Below are 20816 nucleotides of genomic sequence, written 5' to 3'. Positions count from 1 at the left end.
ATCTATCCCCTTGCGCTGTGTATAATACAGTTAAATAACCACCTCTGATCATCTTGCTTTGGCTTGGCCTGTTGTGAACGACTAATCTGCTTCTATTTATGTTTGACTTTTCGACACCAGTTACAGATCCTAAGGTGTTTATTTATTACTACTGTTGTTTGATGGTTTGGTTAAGGACTACTTAACTGGCTTATTGCTGTTATCGAATCTTTGAATGTTGAGTGTGGACCTAAACAAATGTTCAGTTTACTAGTTTACTTAAAAAAAGCGGTACGATTATATGTGATTTTTGGAGTAACTGAAAAAGAGACAGATTTTCCCGCAAGCTGACGAGCACAATAATAAATCGCCCTGTGCCTCCCAGTTGTTGTAGCTTTAGCACTATTCTAATTATTTATCCGATTAGAATCTAATGGATGCAACCGCTTTAACTGGACCTGAAAAAAAAATGTTCTACTAGTTTAGTTTAGTAGCCCTAATTCTGGTTTTGAGGATTTACTATTTTTATTCTATTCACTGTTTTCCTTAGGATTTTATTAATTTTATTCCAATGCAACTTGCATTCCTTGACTTGAACCCACAATTCACGAAATTTTTATTTTAAATTTTACTCTTGCAGACTTAGGCCAAACATAACCAGCATAGGGACCAAAATAAAAGAAAAACTAAGCGCTGAACTGACGAAACGCACCAACGACCAGCGCCCAACGATGGACCAACATTCCCGGTAACGCACAACGCGTCGACCGAGCTACGAAAAAGAAAACAAGAACAACAAGAACCCGACTAAAAATAAAGATGGCCGAACGCCCGCGCTACATCGCAACTACAAACCGTACGTTAGGCGGCCAACCAAGCACTAATCCCAGGGGCGGGGGACCTATGACCCCCACTAACCCCCCGGCCGGCGAGTCGGGCGAGTTGGACCGGATCCGAGACAAGGCCCGCCGTGCCAAGGAGTTCTACAACTCGATCGGACTCTCGAACGGCGACTTACTCACTCACCAGCAAGCGCAGAAGGAGGCGCGCCGCAGGTCGTCAAGCCCTGACAAGCACCACCCTCGCTCGTCGGGATCCGGCTCGGGCGCCTACGGCTGGAAGGACCCGGGCTCGAACGCCTACAGCAAGTACGGCCAGACGTGGGTCAAACCCCGCTCGCGCCCGGCAAGCAAGGAGCTGGACGCAGACCTGTACCAGCACCCACATCACAAGACCTACACGCTGCCCAGCAAAGGCCACCAACACGCCGCCTCGGCCGCTATCGATATACGCTCGCACCACAGCGGAAGCAGTGGCAGCATCAAGTCGCGCTCCAAGTCGGCGTCGTGCGAAATAAACGAGCTGAAAGTCGGCAGCAATGAGGATTCGCACCTCCGCGCCGAGAAAACTCGACCATCTCCCACTAAAGCCCCATCCCTAGACGACGACGAGCGCTCGGCCTCACTTACACGCGCTGGAAGACTTCCCTACAAGCAGCAGGCCGAACACCCTCGCGCATTAAACGGCTTGCCTCGCCTCGACAGCCACCTACACCGCTCCAACACGTCGCTGAACTCGGACAGCGGCGCCGACGGCGTCTCGAGCGAGGCGCGCGACAAGAGCGCCATGCCGCCGCCGTCGGTCGAAACGGTGACGCTCTTTCGCGGCAAGCTGGACCGCCAGAGATCGAGCAGCGACGCGCGAAGCGAAAAGCGAGCCTCGCGCAGCTCCGACTATCTTTCAGCGAGCTTCGACGCCGCCGACCACGCCAGACCCAAGATGGCGTCGGCGGCTCGAGCCTTCGGCAGCGCGTCGACCCTGGATCAGGCGCTGGGCGATGAGGACGACGGAGAGCGGCAGAACATCGCCCTTGCCGCCGCCGACCGCAGGGACGCGCACATCCTTCCGCCCAGCACCAAGCACCTGAAAAAGGTCGGTGAAACTGAAACGAGGAGTTGTTGTTTTGTCGCTGCTGTTGGCCTTGGAATTCGGGCTAAATCGAATTGTGCTTGACGTTTTGACGATAACCCCCCCCCCCCCCCCCCCTGTTTTCTTGTCCTGATTACTCTTCGAGTGTTCCGGTATAAATCAAAACGAAGGAAAAATGTGAACATATTTATTATCAACCTTTTTTTCAAAGTGTTTTTTTTTTTCTCGACAACAATATTTGTTTACAGAGCACGGTCCTCTCTTCCCTTGCCCTGATCACTCTTCGAGTGTTCTGGTACAAATTAAGAATAGTAGACCCTTATGCAAATGTAGCCAGATTTATTAATATCAAACTTTTTTCGAAGTGTTTTTTTTTTCGCTTTTAAACTCGAAACTCATATTTGTTTACAGAACAAGTCCGACTCGCGCGGTGCGAGTCCAATCAACAGCGCCAACGCCAGCCCGAGGCTCCCGCGCAAGCACAAGGACAAGGGATCGCGCTCCAAGTCGGACGTTCCCGACCACAAGACACTGATCAGTCGGATCGCGAGGGACGACAACGCCAGGGATGTGGTGGACGCCATGCGCCAAGGTTCGTATCGAGACGTCCGGAATATATTATCGAAGTCGATATGCACCCGTTAGTGTAAAGCGGTGGTTCTCAAAACTTCTTTGGCCACTTCCAACCTTACAGAATGAGCCGTAAGCAATCTCACGAGAAAACCTTTCGTTTCAAACCTGATTATAATAAGCTGTGGACCTGTGGTAGTTGTGTTGTGTTAGGGTTAACCCCGGTGATAAAATTTTGCGCTATTTGATGTTGTTCTCTGTGTTCATAAAGTTGTTATTTTCTAAACATTTTGTTTTAAACCCGGTAAAATAATTTTACTTTACTATCAACTCTTCGCACGGCCTGTAAATCCATAGACAACATCCATTTAAAACATAAATAAATATGACGGAAAGGAAAACAGGCCTAAAAAAGTGCTTTCGCTTTGTCCACAGAAATGAGCTACGAGGAAGAACGTCGGCGTCGCCACCACTTCGCCCATTACGACTGGCAGAGCATGCTCTTCAGCTTCCGCGACGTGCTGACCGCCATGGAAGGACTCAAGCGCAAGAACACCACCACCGGAGCGAGCAAGGCGGCTGCCCTGGCAGGTAGTAAACTCGGTGAAAATGATCTAAAAAGAAGGCTAAATAATCTAAAACTCGGGTAAATTTTGCGAAACAGCGTTTCAGCTATATAGCAGTGTTTCTCAACCCATGTTTTGCGATGCAAAATTCTGCGCCCACTACAGTAGTTTTTTTATGGTTTGATTTATTGAGATTGGTTCTAACAAGAATTGGCTAATACTTGTAACTGAAGATGCAATACAAAAACATGGCCCATATTAATTAGTTATGCTAATGTGTTGTGTTATGTTCGCTTTGATCAGTTAACTCTGAGAATTTGTCTATTTTTGTTTTGCAAGCTAATATTTTTATATTGTGGCTGCTGACTTAATGACAGCCCTTTTCATACTCCCTCCATCGCTCGCGCATTAATTTATGCCATATTAGTACAACGCTCAATCCAGTAGGAGTTAAATTGCGTATTGCGATTGCGTAATCGACTGTTCGTTAATTAATAATAAACCGAATCATGAGAAGTTTTTTTCAGACGTTTAATTACCCGAAATTGCACTGTCACGCAATTACTGGAATGCCTGTGTGACTTCACATATTACATTATCTCAGTTGAAAATTGATTAGGCTTCTAAAAGAAAGTTCAGTCCTATGTTTTATAATTTTTTATACAGCTGTCCAATAAATTCATCTTTAAATGTTTAGCAATTTTGGGTATTTTTGCTGTTAGCGCAATTGGATAAGCTACAAACGAATATTCTACTGCTAACTTGATCGCTTATTAATGTACGAAATAAATAAAGACATGGTAGCGTGGTAGGAATTGCGAAATATTTGTTGGTGTTTAAAATATTGTAGGCTACAGAGCTGGATTTAATTTTTAGGAAATGGAACAGCAATCCCTCTGCACATTTTACGGCCATATGTTTTGCTATACTTGCTGTTTGTAAAATATGCTGTGCTGGTGTTCAAACCAGTTCCCTGGGGGCGGCATATTTTGGCGAATCCGCGTTACTTTTAATTACGTCGGGGGCAGCGCACCTCCCCCGGGAAAATAACTGGTTGCTTTTACTGCCAATATACGGTTTAGATTAGAGAATAAGTTGCCACTGAAAACGTTGCTAAAAACAGGGTGAAGTAAGAAATCGATCGTTACCGTAAGCGCAGGATGCGGCCAATGCGACTGTGTAATAAATATACACTTCTGTTTAAATATTGATGCCCCGTGGTTTCAATTGCCCATTGCGATTTCCTTTGCTGTCACTTTTGTTTTTTCGCTATTTCCAGCGATTTTTCCAGCAAGTCTTAGCCCAGGGTTGGGGAACCTATGGCTCTTTTTGCGACGTCATATGGCTCTTTTGATGAAAGAATCTTGCAGATAAATCTAAGCTATCATTTCTCAGCATGATCTTAATTAAATTGCCAGCGGCCATCCTAACTTTATATTTCCTTTTTTATTCTACATAGTAGCGAATTTTCGGCACTTTGCGCGAATCGCTTTATATCCAAAAGCCCCTATTCTTTCGACGAAATTCCGTAATCATTGTTGTGCAAACCTAGCTAATTAAATTTTGGTGCATATTATGTTCTGTCCTTTAAATGAAAATAAAATATACGGCCCTGCTCAATGTACTAATTTTCGCCAACGTGTAACTAGATGTTAAAAAGTATCATATGGCTCTTTTGGAAATACAACCAAGGATATTTGACTTTTATGGCTCCCTTAGCTAAAAAGGTTCCCGACCCCTGTCTTAGCCCATCGAACATCAAAAGTGTCGTAAAAATGTAATTAAAAAATAGCGTATGTTTTCCGTACGATTTTATTTATATCTGTCTGTTATCTAAATTGGATGTAACCCGGCGAAAAGAGAAGCCGAACAGATGGTTGGACCCAGGGGAGCCGAACCTGTATAGCGAAAACCTTTAAACTTGGGAGGGCTGCCAGGAAAACATTGATCGCGATTTTGAAAATTGATCGAGCGCTGTTGTTGCCAAATCGCCCGCCTGTTGAAGTTTAAAGCGAAAGGGCACCTGTTTATTATGAATTTCGAAACACTTAGTCGCAATTTTGTTTATCTATTTTTAAACGTTGACTGAAAATTAGTTTATAATACATGTGTTCAACAAAAGTTCTTGTATTTTTCAATTTATGCGATATATGCATTTTAAATTCGAAATTTAGAATCCTGATTATTTAAGCAAAATTTGCGTCTAAACAACTCGCTTAGTTGAACCAGAATACTATTGCCACAAATAACCTACAGTCTTTTTTTATTAAAAAAGCAATCAAGGAATTTACCAGAAAAAAATAGTTGGTAAAAGATAAAACGATTCTTTTTTCTTCCTCCTCCAGTGAGCACGGACAGTCTCGGCAGCAAGGGATCAAGTGTGAGCGGGAGCATGGAAGACATGTCCAACTTCATTGAGGATGAGGGACTCGTAAACAACAAGTTCAACGACCTCGTGTCCAAGTAAGTTGTAAGAAAGATATTTTGGAGTAAAAGATGTATAAAAATAGGACAAAAGTTGAGCAAATTCGCAAACTTCTGCAACCTAAAACATACTTGGCCATTTCTTTAAAAATGTTATGCATGCAGTAGACACTATTAATTCATTTTTCTAGGAAATAATATGGTTACAGTTATTCTACTAACAATTAATGATGAACATAACGACCCTTGCTTTGAAACGCTAACAAGCTTTAAACTATACTTGTTTGTTGTTTGTACAATATTGTATCCCGAAAGAGAACATCCGAAATGTAAATATTTAAAACAAATAATTTTCTCACTTTCGAAAGCATGTTATTGGGGTGCCTAATTAAATCAGAAACATTGGGGTTGCTATTTAAGTCAGTGAAAGGGAAGAAGGTTATTTTAGGGGTATTTTCTTGAAAGACTCTTTACATTACAGTTACAGGATATGTTTATTTCTTTGTTTCGGAGATGTGTTTAGAACGGGTCTTTATATTTGCCAAATTGTGAATTTCTGTAAAGCGCGATCTTTTTCGTCCAAAAACGTCAACAGGCCATACAGTCATAGAGGCAACCATACTTCAGAAAACCTGTAAATCTGAAAAAATGGTTCACCCTCCCTGAAAGCGACATGCTGCATCTGCCTCTGTCGACTCTGTCCAGCCAATCAGGCCCGAACTCGAAATTCGAAAACTCTAAATCGCATTTTTCAAATTCCCAGCTGCCCGTTCTTCCGTAACGAGATCGGCGGCGAACCGGAACGGGTGGTCTGCATCGCGGCGAGTGGCAACAACGCGTCGTCGTCTGTGTCAATCCAGGTGAGACAATGCATCGAGTGTGACGTAACCCGACCGCGATTGTCTGGCTGGCCTGCCTGCCTGCCTGTCCCGTTTTCAGCAGCCTTGCTTTGTGGGGAGAATTCTTTCATTTTTTTTATGATTTTACAGTAGAACTAAAAACAACAGCCGCAAGAAAAATAATGCAGATATTTGAACCCAATGAATGATCACTTCTAATCTTTAATTAACGTCTTGTAATATCTACCACGTCGAAACCTTAGGTTTCTAATCAAATTGGGGTTAAAATGTCGATGTTTGTCTAATGTCAAGTTATACTATGCGTTAAGTGTTTTTATTAAATAATATTTTGTAAAGAAAACTATTATTTAAATATTTTATACACAAAAAACAAGGTTATTGTAACTCAATCGTAGTTTAAAGTTTGCACACAATCACATAAAAATAATAAAAAACAAATGTTTTTACCAGTCTAAATCGTTTAAATATAGGTTTTAAAAGCTAATTACGGGTAAAATTTATTTTATTTTTACTAGGTTTGTTTTATGTTGTACATCAAAACAGATAACTGTTCGATTTATGAAACAAAGACAATAGCGTGAACCACCAACGATTGCATTTACTAAACCAAAAGAAAGAGCGAAGACATAATTTTAAATCATTTGAAAACATATGAAACTTCGAAAAACGTATGTAAACTGTATATTTGTCTAAAAAAGCTGGGCAACGGAGCCAAAGGCCAGGAAAAAAACTAAAACTTCAAAGAAAAAAACATTTTTTAAATATATATTTGTCTAACAAAAAGGTGGGCCAGGGAGCCAACAGCCAAAAAAATGAGAATTCGAAAGAAAAAACTCTTTAAAAATACATATCTGTCTAAAAAGGCGGGCGAGAAGCCAACAGCTAGACAAAAAACTGAAACTTCAAAAAAAAACATTTTAAAAATATATATCTGTCTAAAAAAAAAGGTGGGCAACGGAGCCAACAGCCAGGAAAAGACAACGATCCAGGCGCGCAAGGTGCTCACCAACCACTCGTTCCTCTCGGTAGTCGAGGGGGGCAACCAGGAGACCCTCCTACCCCCCGGATCACCCCCAACCGGCAGCGTGAGTTTCGGCATCGAGAACCGAGACGAGGGAGCCTGCTACTACCGTCAGTACTTCTTCGACAAAGGTGTGTGTGTGGCTTTATTGACCGAACGAAACTAATTTTGGGGTGCGCTATGCTCGGATCTGCTATGTGGCTTGATAATGAATTGCAAAGCCAAAAAGGTCGAGTATAGATCGGCATTATCTTGATTAAGATGCGTGCTTGTATTTTGTTCAGTTAACGTGACTAAAAACTAAATTAAAGCATCAATTATAAAAGGCGGGGCGCATTGTGTTCGTATTCCAATGTCTGAATCGAGATTATGCTGTTCAACTCGACCTTTTTGGCTTTGCAAAAGTATTTTTTTAACGTTCCAGGTAACGACCACTGTATAGGCCAAATAGTTTGCCATAATTTCAAAAATAATTGCCATGAAATTTATGTTAAACTGTTAAAGTTCCATTAATCGGAACCAAATATATATAAGTATCAAACCTGTTCAAATAACTTTTTAACCCTATGTTTCTGTATGAACCTATTTTGGTGCTCGTTTTGAAGTACGGTTTATGTCCGGGCGTTTTAAAATCACTCGACACCGTTTTTTTCCTTATTTTAACCCCTTCAAAATACGTTCACGTCCATAGCTTTTTTTTAATTTTTAATCGTTTTGTAATTATTTCAGAAAATTAAGATGAAAAATTGCCCGACTTTAATACCTTTGGTGATTTGTCAGTGCGGTCGTCGTTCAGGCAACTTTGCGTTCATTTAAATCAAACTAACACCGCCCGATTTTTCGATTTCTGGTTATGTTGACCTGTTCAGGAAAAGTCCCACGAATATTAGAATACAGTTGTGTCCAGTTAGGCATTTTTCCTCGCTTTTAGGTAAAACTTAACGATTTGTAGGTAATATTAGTTACCGTTTGTACGTCATTACAACAGTGATCTCACTAAAACAGAGTCACACAAACATCGCGTCAAGGTCGCTTTATAGCATTAACGCTAATTCGCATAAGAAGTGCAGAAGTCGACGCTACCCAACTTAAAAAAACAACAAAACCCTAGCGCTGCCGCACCAAATTAGCCAGCAACTGCCACATTCCCATTGTTTTTTAAGCCGACGCGGGGAATAATGCATTAGCAGTCGCTCCGATTTGTTTACAAGGCACTGAGGAAGCGATAGGAGTCCCGATTGCAATACCCACGCGCCCGAAGCGCCGTCAATCAGCGACCAGCTGGCGTTGGCCGTGACAGCGAACGTGTCGCGAGCGTCCTGATTCGATTCCTGATAGTTTCCTGAATGTCAAAATTACTCGCGCGACAAGTAAGCCTATTTTTTAAACCCGCGCCAGGCGAATTTGCCCTAATTTGGTGAACGCTGGTTGAGATGTTGAGCTTTATTTTCGTCCCATAGGTTCAGTTTTGCTGTTTGCGTCTTATGGACGCCTTTAAAAAAAAACTCATATGGACCTAAAACCTATAGGCTAAAAGTGTCTTCAAAGCTCTTTTTGAAAATAAAAACCACCTGTTTATCTACTTTATTTGTTACACCAAAGGCTCTTCTTGAAAGAAACAAAAAACGTATTTAACCGACTGACAGTTACTCAGCGTTTACGTTTTTTCGATTGTCGGATATAGTCAATTGCCTGGCCAAAATCCACGCTGCTGATTGACTTTTGGCGCCCAAGAATATTTCGCCAGTTTTAATCCTACGATTTTATTCTGTCGCACAGAGCACCAGAACTTCTTCGGTATCGACGAAAAGTACGGCCCGGTTGTGATCAGCTTGCGTCGCGAGAAGATTGAGGACTCGGCAGGAGTGGCCGCCTACCAGTACCGCGTCATCGTTCGCACCAGCGAGGTATACGCCATTCATTTACTAACTTTGAAATGTACTGTAGCGGCGTTAAATGATTTTGGCGACACCGCTCTGAATAGCTTGCCACGAAAAATCACACTTACAATCTTCCAAACTGGCTTCTTTGTATAAGCTTTTACCTTTTGCAGGGAAGAAGTCCTTTTTGGTTTTGTTGTTTTTTCTTATCAAATTGTAAAATTTTCCGTTTTAGTATTTAAAAGCAGTCTTGATTTTCATTGTTAACTATTACTTTAGATAAATAGAAATCTTTACTACTTATGTGCAGATGGGTCTTAATTGATGGATTTACAGATGGTTTATAAGTATAAATTTAAGAACTTAGCTTAATATTGCGCGGTGACTCTTTAAAGTGTATTTGCTTATCTGGCATTTTCATGTTTAGTCGCGCATAATCTTTCCCTCGAATACCTTTTAATTTTACCCACATTATTTTGCTACAGGTGTAAAATTAGGTGCATTTTTCCGCTTTTAAAAACCTCGTACGAAATTCATCTTTCTTTATTCAACCTTCCATCGAAATTAAACCTTCCTTTCTCCCGCAAGCTCTGCACTCTTCGTGGCTCAATCCTGGAGGAGGCAATTCACCAGTCTTCCTCCAAGCACGCCTCCACCACTAAAGGCATCCCTCCCAAAGAGGTCCTGGAGTACCTGTGTCCAGAGGTCAACCTCTCCTGCCTGCGCGTTGCCGTGGCAACACCCAAGGTTCACGAGCAGTTGGTGAAAGTCGACGAACAGAACGTAAGTGGTAAAACCTGTTATTTTTAAATTGTTTTTTTTTTTTTTTTTAAGCAGTTTTTCTTAGCCTTTTTTTCACGGCGACCCAAATATTAGGCGCAAGTATAACAACGAAGCTTTGGCGACCCAATTGTCTTCGCTAAATTTCTTGTAAGCAGACAAAACATAAGTTCGAACTATATTAATTATCATAAGACATTCTTCGTATTTGTTCCTTAATTTTCTCACATTTTAAAGAAATTTTGCCCAGAACCAATCTTAATAAATCTAACCATGTGAACCACTGGAGTCGGCGACCCAACCAAATTGAACAGTGACCCAATTTTGGGTTGCGACCCACAGCTTGAGAAACACTGATTTAAAGTAAAGTGCTGTTTTTGCATGTAACCCAATTCGTTCGACAAGCCACGCAAACCTGTAATTTCATATAGACTTTTTCGGTAATCCTATACAATGTTCAATTTTGATTAATAAATAAGAAAATGTGTTAATGCCATGCCCTGGCTAATTAAAACGGTGAATTTATTACGAACTATATAGAAAACAAAAAGGTCAACTGAGGCCAGGCCTATACATGTATAAGCAAGGTTACACTTTTTAAAATGACTTTTATCTTTGAAAATTTTAAATGAGGCTTAATTGATTCACGTAAAAATAATATCAGGCGGCTTTGGCCAACATAAAGCATTTGCTGTCCAATGCATTCTGTGAAGTCGTTAAAGTTTTAATCAATGGAAGGGAAAACACGCTATAAACATTCTCGGAAAAATGCCTTTCCCAATAAGGCTCTACCTAAATTAACCTCACTGAAAATTACGCGCATTGTTAATGATGACGTTGACACAGCACGGAAGTCAGGCAATAACGCCTGACGTATATTTACGTAGCAGCGGCGTGCTATTTGAAATCAAACCCTGAAAGCACACATACGGTTTAAGTTTTTTGTCGCCCGGAAACAATGTTGAGAATCACTGTTACGAAGTATTGTAACCTGTTGCATGTTGTATCCCGCAAAAAGTCCCCAAAATCAATAAACAGCCAGCGTCGCCTCGTGATGGAAAATTGAACAACGTCCATCTGCTCGTAATATGTGTGAAGGCTGTTGGGAACGGGTTTATTAAAAAGCGTTCAGTTTTCCCCAGACCGAATTGGTTGGAGAATATACTAAGCGTTTTGTTTCAGATCATTTCACAGGAGAACTTTAAAGGCACAGGCTACATTTCTTGGTTAAGTTGTTTTTGTCCTTGTCGAAATCTGGTGTTTATCTCGCGCTGTTTGCAAATTTGTCTACAGTCTCTGAATCTCATATATGATACATATATGTATATACAGTTTTCCCACCTAGCCAACAGTTTTTGAAAAACAGTAAGTCTGACTTAAAATCGCCCGTGTTAAATAACTATGTGGTATAAAATCACGAAAAGCGCTTCACAAATTATTTTTAAAAAGCCCCAAAATGACCAAGTTCGAGTTCCTTGTCTCCAGTCATCACAAACAAAACAGTCGTGGGTCGAAATTCAAATTTAAGAATTTCACCCGGCAAAGGTTTAGACCAGGGGTTCTTCTTAAACTGGGGTCCATGGACCCCTTAGGTGTCCGTCACCTAGCTTTAGGGGGTCCATGCAAGCCTAATTGAAATATTAGTGTATATTTAAGAAGTAATCAATTCATCAAACACAACAGTTTAATTAAAAATAAAACGGTATTGCAGTGAATGCATTAAGACTCCAAAAAAAAATTGCCTATTGTGGTCCAAAAAAAAATTTTAGGGGTCCGCGGTAAAAAAAGTTTAAGAACCCCTGGTTTAGACGTTTTGGAGGTGAAACGTGAAGGAGAAACTGTGTGCTTAATCGCCCAAACAGTCCATCGAGCGGCGGCGTGTGGTGATGGCGGCGCCTTCCGTCTGTTGTCTTCCGCTCGGCCGAGTTAGCGAATCATTGGGACCGCGGTCCTCGCGCCTCGTGAATAATTAATGGCGTTCGACGTCCGAGCCTTTTCCCTTCGGTTTCATTAAGTCGCTGCCGCCGCTATCGTACGCCAAAATACTCAGTACAAAGTACCAAGACACAAACTGGTGTCGCCTGGGTTTGTTCACCTTGGAAGAGGCGCGATTTGGCGTGGGCGATTTACTTCCACTGAGCGCATAACCAAGCAGTGTACTATTTGGTAAATAGGGTTGTTTGTTTGGCTTGCTTAACTGTCCCACTATTTCGTTTGACAACAATCGATCTCTACCACTAAATTCTCCTTTTGGACTCTTTATTGGCGCAATCGATACTTTGCTTCTTTTTTTTAAATACAACTGATAGTAATCGTTCAGTTGTTTTCAGACACAATTAAAGTCTTTTTTTCAAACAACTTATTTTTTCTTCCAAGACTGATTAAGCTCTGACACATTCTTAAGACTTATGGATCCCTGTTTGAAACATACAAATTGCTGTAAATATTTCAAGTTAACATATTGCGATTTAAATCGACAATCGTTTATTTTTTAAATTATTTGCACAATTTAATTCGCGTAAATGAGTGCTTAACCTTCTTTCATGTGTTATATTTAAATATATATCATTATCGTTGCTCTAAAATATTTAAGACTGTTAGGTCAGTATTTGTTTTAAGTCTAGAAATAAAAAAAAACACAATTGTGCTGATTCGCCATCAATATGTCGCAAATCTTCTGGGAGTGAAACACGTTGCAAATGAAATGTGATATGCTAATTGCCAATACTGGGAAATCCCTTGTTTAGGCTCATTGACCATTTGCGAATCAGGCGATATTACGTCACACAGTGCTAACGCGTCACATTTGATCCTTATTTGGTTGTGCAGGCGCTCGTAACGTTAAGAAGTTTCAAAGGGTCGTGCCGGCTCTGTTTCGGTTTAGGCCTAATACACTCTCGACTCTAGGCGCCATCACCAAACAAACTTTGCATGGAAGTTTTTCAAAGTGCAAGTCATGCTTTCTCTTCAGCTGGTTGCTGAGAGCAGGTTTAATTTTTTCAACACAGACACTTTCAACTAAAAATACTGTGGTTTGCGTACACAATGCTTGGCAGGATTTTTGTGGAGAAGACCTCATAAACAGGAAGACATAAGAAACCTGTTGTTTTTTGTTTAAACCTATGGCATGAAACTGAAAATCGAGTTTAAATACATTAAAAGTGACTGCGCAAAGTGTTGTTTCGTGAATCTATTTTCTTTATAAAAAAATTCGATAATTTAAATTGTACTGCTTAAGGTAAAACTAGCAATCCATGGACCTCCGAAGGTAGTCCGCTTATATTAAGGGGTCTATAGACGTCAATTTAAGAACCTCTGGTTTAGTATTCCTACCTTGCCCTAATTACAAAAGTACTAATGAAATTGCAACCTAAAGCGTCCTAGTTCTAATACAACACCAGCAATTTACGATTTTATTTGGAATAAAAGCGGCGAGGCAAGATGGGTAACACCTGTTCTAAACGACGTGCATCTCAGAGATACGTAGAAAGTGATTTTAAGACACAAAAAAGTAAAGGAAAATACGCTAAGGAAAACTCAAAGCTCAAAACGAAAAATGAAGTTAATTACGTAAAGGCAACAAACCAAACGAAACACAAGTATGTCGCTTCACCTTAAAACTAAGCGATCTTAGCCTCAACTGTTTTAAGGAGATTTAACTCCAGTAAGACCCTTGTTTCCAATCCTAACCACGACGACCATCCTGTAATGTTATAATGCCAGCTGTACCACCTGGTGTCAATTCGCAACAGACTTCAACATTGAAATACAGTCACCCTGTGTAAGCACTGCACACAATTTCGTTTCTTCTATCGCCTCCAGGTGTACAAGACGTACAAGATTGGCGTCCTCTACTGCCGCGCCAAGCAGTCCACCGAGGAGGAGATGTACAACAACGAGCACGCCAGCCCTGCCTTCACCGAGTTTTTGCAGCTGCTGGGAAATACAGTCAAGCTCAACGGCTTCGGCGAGTTCCGTGGCGGGCTAGACGTTAAAAGTGAGTTTTTTAGATCGCCCTGGAGTGTGGATGAATAAGGTGGACTAACATACCCCATTATCAAACCTGAATACGCAGGCAATTCGAAAAGCAATTCCGTTTAAAAAATAATTATTACTATACAATGATATCCAGGGTTTTGAATGCTGTTTTAAGTGAAGAGACTTATCTAACGGTCTCGTAAAATGTCGTCTATAGTTGTATAACAACAGCAGAGAATATAGATTACTGCGATAAAATAATTTGTTCTTCTGCACAAAAAAAAGTTAAACAAACTGATGATCATAAGTTAAATTTTTAAATTACCTAAATGTCATAAAGCAAATAAAATAGTTTTGTTGTATTTTCTTTCTTTCACCCTCAGCGGATTCGACCGGAACGGAGTCGGTGTTTACCCAGTTCCGCGACTACAAGATCATGTTCCACGTGTCCACGATGCTTCCCTACACCCCCAACAACCGACAGCAGGTGAATACCCTCTTTCCGCTTGCGTAGGCCAGAAGGCCTGTGAATATATGTGTTTAATTTGACTTTGCTCCTTCATAATCGCCCGATAGAACAAACTACCCATAGAACAAAAATAAAACAAAGAAACTTCTATGTTTTTCCGTCATCGTCGTTGAATAGTAGTAATTAGTTTGGTTCAAATTTCGTTAAACCAAATTCAAGTTCAAGCCTACGCATAGAAATCTCGTTTTATGTACGGTACTAACAAGGGAAAAAAAGCAATCCCAAACAATAAAGGTGGTATTGATAATTCTAATATTTCTATAGACCTAATCCAACACACCATTGTGTCCCGACTAAAGTATTCAAGTGCATTGTGCCTTTTTTGTCTAGCTCTACTGCAGTGGTTCTTACCTTTTTTTCTTGCTGCACCCCTTTCAAATCACCAGCCAATTATTGTACCCCTTTGTACAATTTCTTAAACAACAAAACCATTGTATTTTTATGTTTATGCAAGTAATTGAAACACAGTAACGCAATACCAAAATGTGAGTCTGTTTAACATTTAACTGAAAAAATAAATAAATGACAGTAATACATTTTCTGTGTCTGATTCAGCACCCCTGCACCCCTTAGGAACACTTCTCGCACCCTTTTGGGGTACGAGCACCCTGGTTAAGAAACCCTGCCCTATAGTTACATTCTACAACAATCGAGTTTACCAGTTATCCCATTCTACATTCCTCCAAAACCACCTTTAGGAGTTTTATTTGTAATTGGTCTTTCAATTTTTCTTCCTCCTCCACCCAGCTCCTCCGGAAGCGCCACATCGGCAACGACATCATGACGATCGTCTTCCAAGAGCCGGGATCGGAGCCCTTCAACCCGAAGAACATCCGCTCGCACTTCCAGCACGTCTTCCTGGTGATTCGCGCACACCAGCCCTGCACAAGCCAGACATGCTATAGGTACTTAACGTAACAAAACGGATCCGTTTATTAGATTTATATTCGTTTATTAGTTTCCATTCTGCCAATTAATAACGTTTTACTGTAAATCACAACTCCAGTTTCGCCTTACGATAGTTTTTCTTGTACACAAGTGTTGTTTTTCCTACGACATATAAGGTAATCCGCGTTTCTTACGCGTTTTCCTTTTGACGTTTTAAGTGCAGCTGGCCTATTTTCTTAATTTCCGTCTGCTTGACTAAAATGGACAAAATAAACTCAAAGCAATATATCCTTATAAGCAGACAATAATTCTGTCACGCTTTTTAAATGTCCGCACAAACTACGACTGACCACCCAAAATTACGCTTTGCGTGCCCATTACTGTTGTCTGTCAACATTATTGCATTAGGTCTAATTACTATGCATATCCTGATACTGAGCTCTTGGCATTGTTTTAGACTTTTAGAGATATTCAAGTTTTTTCTTTAATTTTTTCCGAATTATGTTTAATTAAAAAAATTAAATGTGTTTTCAAGACATTGCCCCGAAAGTTGGCATATTTTAAAGTTTTACAATTAAAAAACTGTAAAAAATATGGGTATTTTCGACTATTTCGTTTATGCTTGCTGATTAAACAAAACTTTATGATAAAAGTTATATTTTAAACCTGCTTCACAATTAAATTTAGGTGCAAAAGTTGTTATTTATGTTGTTAATGAAACCAAAAGTTGGCATATTTTTGCTCGTGAGCCAGCTTTGACCGACATGTCATAGAACCGAGTGCTTGGCCAGCAAAGCGGTTGTGTAAACGACGCAAGGGGCCTTCATTTTAAAGCTAACCGCGATCTCTTCTTCCAGGGTGGCGGTGACTCGCTCGCGCAGCATCCCTCGCTTCGGTCCGCCTATGCCGGCCAATTGCATGTTCCCCAAGTCGCCCTCGTTCCGCGAGTTCCTGCTCACCAAGATCATCAACGGCGAGAACATGGTACACAAGGCCGGCAAATTCAAGGTACGTTTTTGGGCGTTGTCATTGTTGTTTTACTCCTGCCTGCGACGAATCGAAAGGCGTTGCTCGATGAAATTTCCTCTGTTGTATTTTTTACAGCTTTTTGAAAAAACTTTGCGATTTTTGCAATTCTTTTTCGTGGAGTTTTTCGTTATTCAGGAATTACCCTGTAAAATGTAAATTGTGCAATTTTGTGACTCAACTCGTTAAATCCGTTTATAGGTTAAAACATATATCATCGTATCTTTTACCGACTCACTAACACCGCGTTGTATAAACGGATAGGAATTCCGGTAAACTCTCAAAGAAAAATTCCTAACTCTCAAAAAAAATTGAAAAAACAAGACTGTTAAAATTGAAATAACCAATACTGTCATGATTCATAGTTTTAATAGATCTAATTTAAGAAATATAGAACATGTCGCTTGAATGAAATTCCCAAAACCTTCGTATTAAATCAGGTTTGATTTTAATAAAAAAATCAAGAAAAACATGCAGAACTCGAAGTTGAAAAAATTATATTACTCTTGTTTTCCTCATTGACATTTACCAGTTTCGGACTTTATGAAACAGTCCAGGATACAAGATGGCTTTCAAATGTAAACTTTGCGTAAACATAGATAGAAATCGCTATTCTGGTGTAAACGAAGTTATAAACCGACGTTTCGGCAGCAGATTCGGCTGACCTCTTTAGGGTTAAAGGAGGCCAGCTGGTATCTGCTGCCGAAACGTAGGTTTTTAACCTCGTTTACACCAGTAGAGCGATTTTTATCTTTTAATATGTTGCCTGGTGGAGATAACTCTATTTGTGCGTAAACATAATCGCTCTCCCAACACTCAAACTCACACCGAGCCTCTGTTATCCACCAACAGGCGATGGCTATGAACACTCGCCAGGAGTATTTACGCGACCTCCACCGCAACCATTCAAGCCAGGCCGGTCGGGAGGGCAAGCCCAACTTCGGCCGTTTCCCCTTCGGCGCTTCGCGGCGCATTCGCGATGGGGGACGCGAAAAGCAGAAGTCGCGACCCACGCCCGAGCTGCTCAGCAGGGGCGCCCTCTCGTGGCACGTCAGCGTCACAGACTTCAAGTGAGTTTTTTGGGGGTTGGTGGCGGTTGTTTATATGCTTGATTAGTGGTGCGGTTGAAACTGTATTGTTTGGGTGGAATTTTGTTGATTGTACGTTAACTGTATTTTGGGGTTGGATTTTATTTTTATGTGAAACTTTGTGGATTAAAATAGTGTGACGTTCAGATGTTTAGCACACCCCAACTGGCCACCAGCATTTTGTCGAATTTTGGATAGAATGAAAATAATACAAGATTTGATTCGGAACCAGTGAATATATTTAATCTTAACATGGCAGCAAGTCGAAAACAAACTTTTATTGCATTATACAACGAGCATTTGACCCTAAAGACATGTTTTCGCCTGTTTTATGTTGTGTAAGTTTCTATTTAGGATTTTATTGTTGGTAAATGGAACTCAGGTCAATGCTGTATAATCTGCTTCACAAAATCTATATTTTTCCAATAGTTTGCGATTTTTACCTGATTAATTTCGATTTTTACCTGATGCTCTTAATCACCCCTATAAGCCTACTTTTGAATTAGCCCTGAGGCCCTTCAACTTGACCTGATCCAAAAAGATTGTGAGGTTCTTGCTACAATGGTATTAATCGACACAATGAAATCGCGCAAAAATTAAAAAATAAAAATACAATAAAACACCAAAAATTAAAGAAAAAGTAACCAAGTAACAACGCATTATAGCAAAAACAAAACAAGAAAATATAGTTCTACCCAAACTCAAACCTTCTTATTTTGCCCTCTTCAGCTCACCGGAAGTGGTTCCCTGCCTTATGGGCATGAGCGACTGCGTGCTTACCCTGGTCGAGATCGCCTCACGTCAGCTCATCTTCAGTATTCCGTGCCAGGCGGTGCTTGGGTGGACGGTTCCACCGCCTGTGGCCGACCCTGCTGAGCGCGGCTGCTACAAGCGCGACCTGCACGTCTACTACGGGCGCGGCGAACGCCTATCCGTGCAGACCGACGACGTCTACTCCCGCGAAGAAATTATCGTCAGGTTGGTCGATTGTGTATGGTGTTTATGAAGCCCAGCTTGACCGACGATTTTGTCGGAAAAGTTCATTCTTACGAGAAACACATTTACAAGGTTTTTTGAGACCCTCTGAAAATTTGAACATAATTACTCTTTTAGTAATTTTTTGGCGGTAAACTCGACACGACCAAATTTCTGTTGAAAGTCGTTAACACTTTTTTCCGTTAGTTTCACTGGCAGAACAGAAATTGTCGATATGGTTGTATCGTGCCATGGTTAGCTATTTAACCCCGTATAATTTGGAACAGCACGGCTTAGCCAATACCTATTTGAAACTCGCAACTAAAATATTCGTCTCGTATAGTTTGAAGTAAGAATCTCAGAGCATTTTATCTTTAACATTGTGGTTTTGCGTATCGCACATCTTACAAAAACAAAAATTAGGACTCTTTTTTCACCCGGAGTAAATTCATTCCCACGCATAAAAATAAATTAGTTTTAACTAGCAAATCGCCTGCACTCAAGTTCGCACCCACAACCCCTTGGTTAGTAATACGCCACAAAACAGTATACGGTGCGCCATTCCTTACCGAAGCAATTGTGCTTGCAGACTGGAACGTTTCACCAAAGGCTCGGAGACCATCTACCGTCAGCTGCACAGAAACAACCGGGGCGAGCTGGGATTCAACGTCAACTATGAGGGAATACTCTCCGACGGGAAGGCATTTCAGGACGGATTGAGGCAAAGCAGTCGCCTAGTCGAGGTAATCTCGCTGTTTTGGGGGTTATAAGAGTTATGAGTGGTGTATTAGGCAAGAAGTTTCATTGCATAAGCGCCGTATTTTTCGAAAAAAAATGGAAGTAACGTGTAATATGGCCGTCCTTTTTGACCCTACGCTAATCCTAGTGAAATCAATTCTAGGTAATGGAATGTTGCAGCACTTTTCGAATATTTATGTTGCTTGCGATAGAAATAGTTTATGAGCGTAAATGCACTCATTTCCCGATTTGCACAAAACGCCATAAAAGAGATAATATACCTCGACGCAAATTCAAAGACAAGCTACGGTTATTTTAGATTTTTTGTGGTTTATTTTTATATATGCCTCATAAAAACAATTTCAAGTTTACAAAACTTTACGTATTGTATGCGCTATATCGGTAGCCGTAACGTCGAATAAAATAAATAAGTATTGAAAGAACTTCTTTCGGGTACTATTGTTTACCCATTTACTGCGTTACCAAATAACACGTGTTATGCGCGCTTCGCCTGTGCGCAGATCTGCAAGGTTGCCGTGGCTACGATGACGCACGACGAGGTGCTTGATCTGCTTCGCACGTCCAAGGTGGTCAAAGTGGTCGCCATCCCGCCCCACGATGACGGCACACCGAGAAAGTGAGTCGCTTTTATCGCATCTCCATCGAAAAATAATCTTGTTCTGCTGACCACAGCTTATGCTTAAGGTTTTTTTTTTTAATCTTGCCCGTCTGGTGTGTGTTGGCGCGTTTTTGGTAGAAGTTTGCATTTTTAGCCGTATCTTCTAAAACAAAAAAGGAATGAAGGCCAATCAGATTTAGTCTTTGCTACGCAATTAACTGTAGTTATTAAATTGGATCAATTTGCACTTATCGAAGACTAAAACAAAATATGACAAATCATGATAGATTCAGATAAATTTTCGCAACAACAATTGAAAATCAAGGTGAACTGTTGCGCGATAGAAATCGTGAAACCAAGCCACACCAACTACTAAGTCCTCTAAATACACATATGACTGCAAAAAAACAAATATGAACTTACTTGCCTCAGTCGCAGAATCTTTGTCAAAATACACCATAGAAAAAAAAGAGTCATAAGCGTTTCTAGAATCTTCTGTCCTTAACCCTTAACGTTTCTTTCTACTTTTATAGTGGCAGCATGAAAGGTATGATTTATTAAATTTAATTTGTTACTTCTCTCTATGCCAGTCGCACAAAATGTTTTCCAGAGAATTAAAGTGGCCCTATATTTGTCTCTGTCCCTGAACGTTTCCCTCCCAACCGCACCTTTGCTGCAATCGCAAATCAATCTTAAGTAGAGACAAGAAATCGTTACGCGGTCTCTCAAAACACTTTTTACACAAAAATCTTATTCGTTTGACTTTCACCCGCTAGATGCAGCATGGAGTTGTACCACCTTGCCCCGATCCTGGACGTTAAGCCGGTCCCCGAGGGCATGACCTTCCAATCCTTCCACGACCGGACCAGGAGCGAACCCGTCCACCGCTCGCCCTCTCATCCGATCTACGCCGACGCCGTGGACGGCCTCGGAGTCGGGTGAGTGGAAGGAACGGACACTGGGCGG

At 40.9% G+C, this 20816-nt stretch overlaps 1 protein-coding gene across 1 annotated transcript in view; it reads left to right on the top strand.

Annotated features, from left to right (window-relative positions):
• Positions 1-631: 631 nt before the first annotated feature.
• The window catches only part of LOC146139903 (uncharacterized), a 36000-nt gene continuing 15815 nt past the window's right edge, over positions 632-20816 (top strand). Inside the window, exons 1-17 of the mRNA XM_083391504.1 lie at positions 632-1911; positions 2320-2500; positions 2914-3069; positions 5390-5507; positions 6232-6328; positions 7276-7480; positions 9129-9256; positions 9818-10012; positions 13832-14006; positions 14371-14474; positions 15264-15421; positions 16262-16412; positions 17283-17500; positions 18248-18496; positions 19083-19236; positions 19753-19868; positions 20627-20788. Coding sequence (XP_083247630.1) covers positions 799-1911; positions 2320-2500; positions 2914-3069; positions 5390-5507; positions 6232-6328; positions 7276-7480; positions 9129-9256; positions 9818-10012; positions 13832-14006; positions 14371-14474; positions 15264-15421; positions 16262-16412; positions 17283-17500; positions 18248-18496; positions 19083-19236; positions 19753-19868; positions 20627-20788 — 3680 coding nt within the window. The 5' untranslated portion in view covers positions 632-798. The remainder of the gene's footprint in view (positions 1912-2319; positions 2501-2913; positions 3070-5389; positions 5508-6231; positions 6329-7275; positions 7481-9128; positions 9257-9817; positions 10013-13831; positions 14007-14370; positions 14475-15263; positions 15422-16261; positions 16413-17282; positions 17501-18247; positions 18497-19082; positions 19237-19752; positions 19869-20626; positions 20789-20816) is intronic.

This window comes from Ascidiella aspersa, chromosome 6, assembly GCF_963924565.1.
Source record: "Ascidiella aspersa chromosome 6, kaAscAspe10.2, whole genome shotgun sequence".
NCBI lineage: Eukaryota > Metazoa > Chordata > Ascidiacea > Phlebobranchia > Ascidiidae > Ascidiella > Ascidiella aspersa.
Note: the sequence above shows the minus strand (reverse complement) of the source record. Positions and strands in the feature narration are given on the sequence as shown.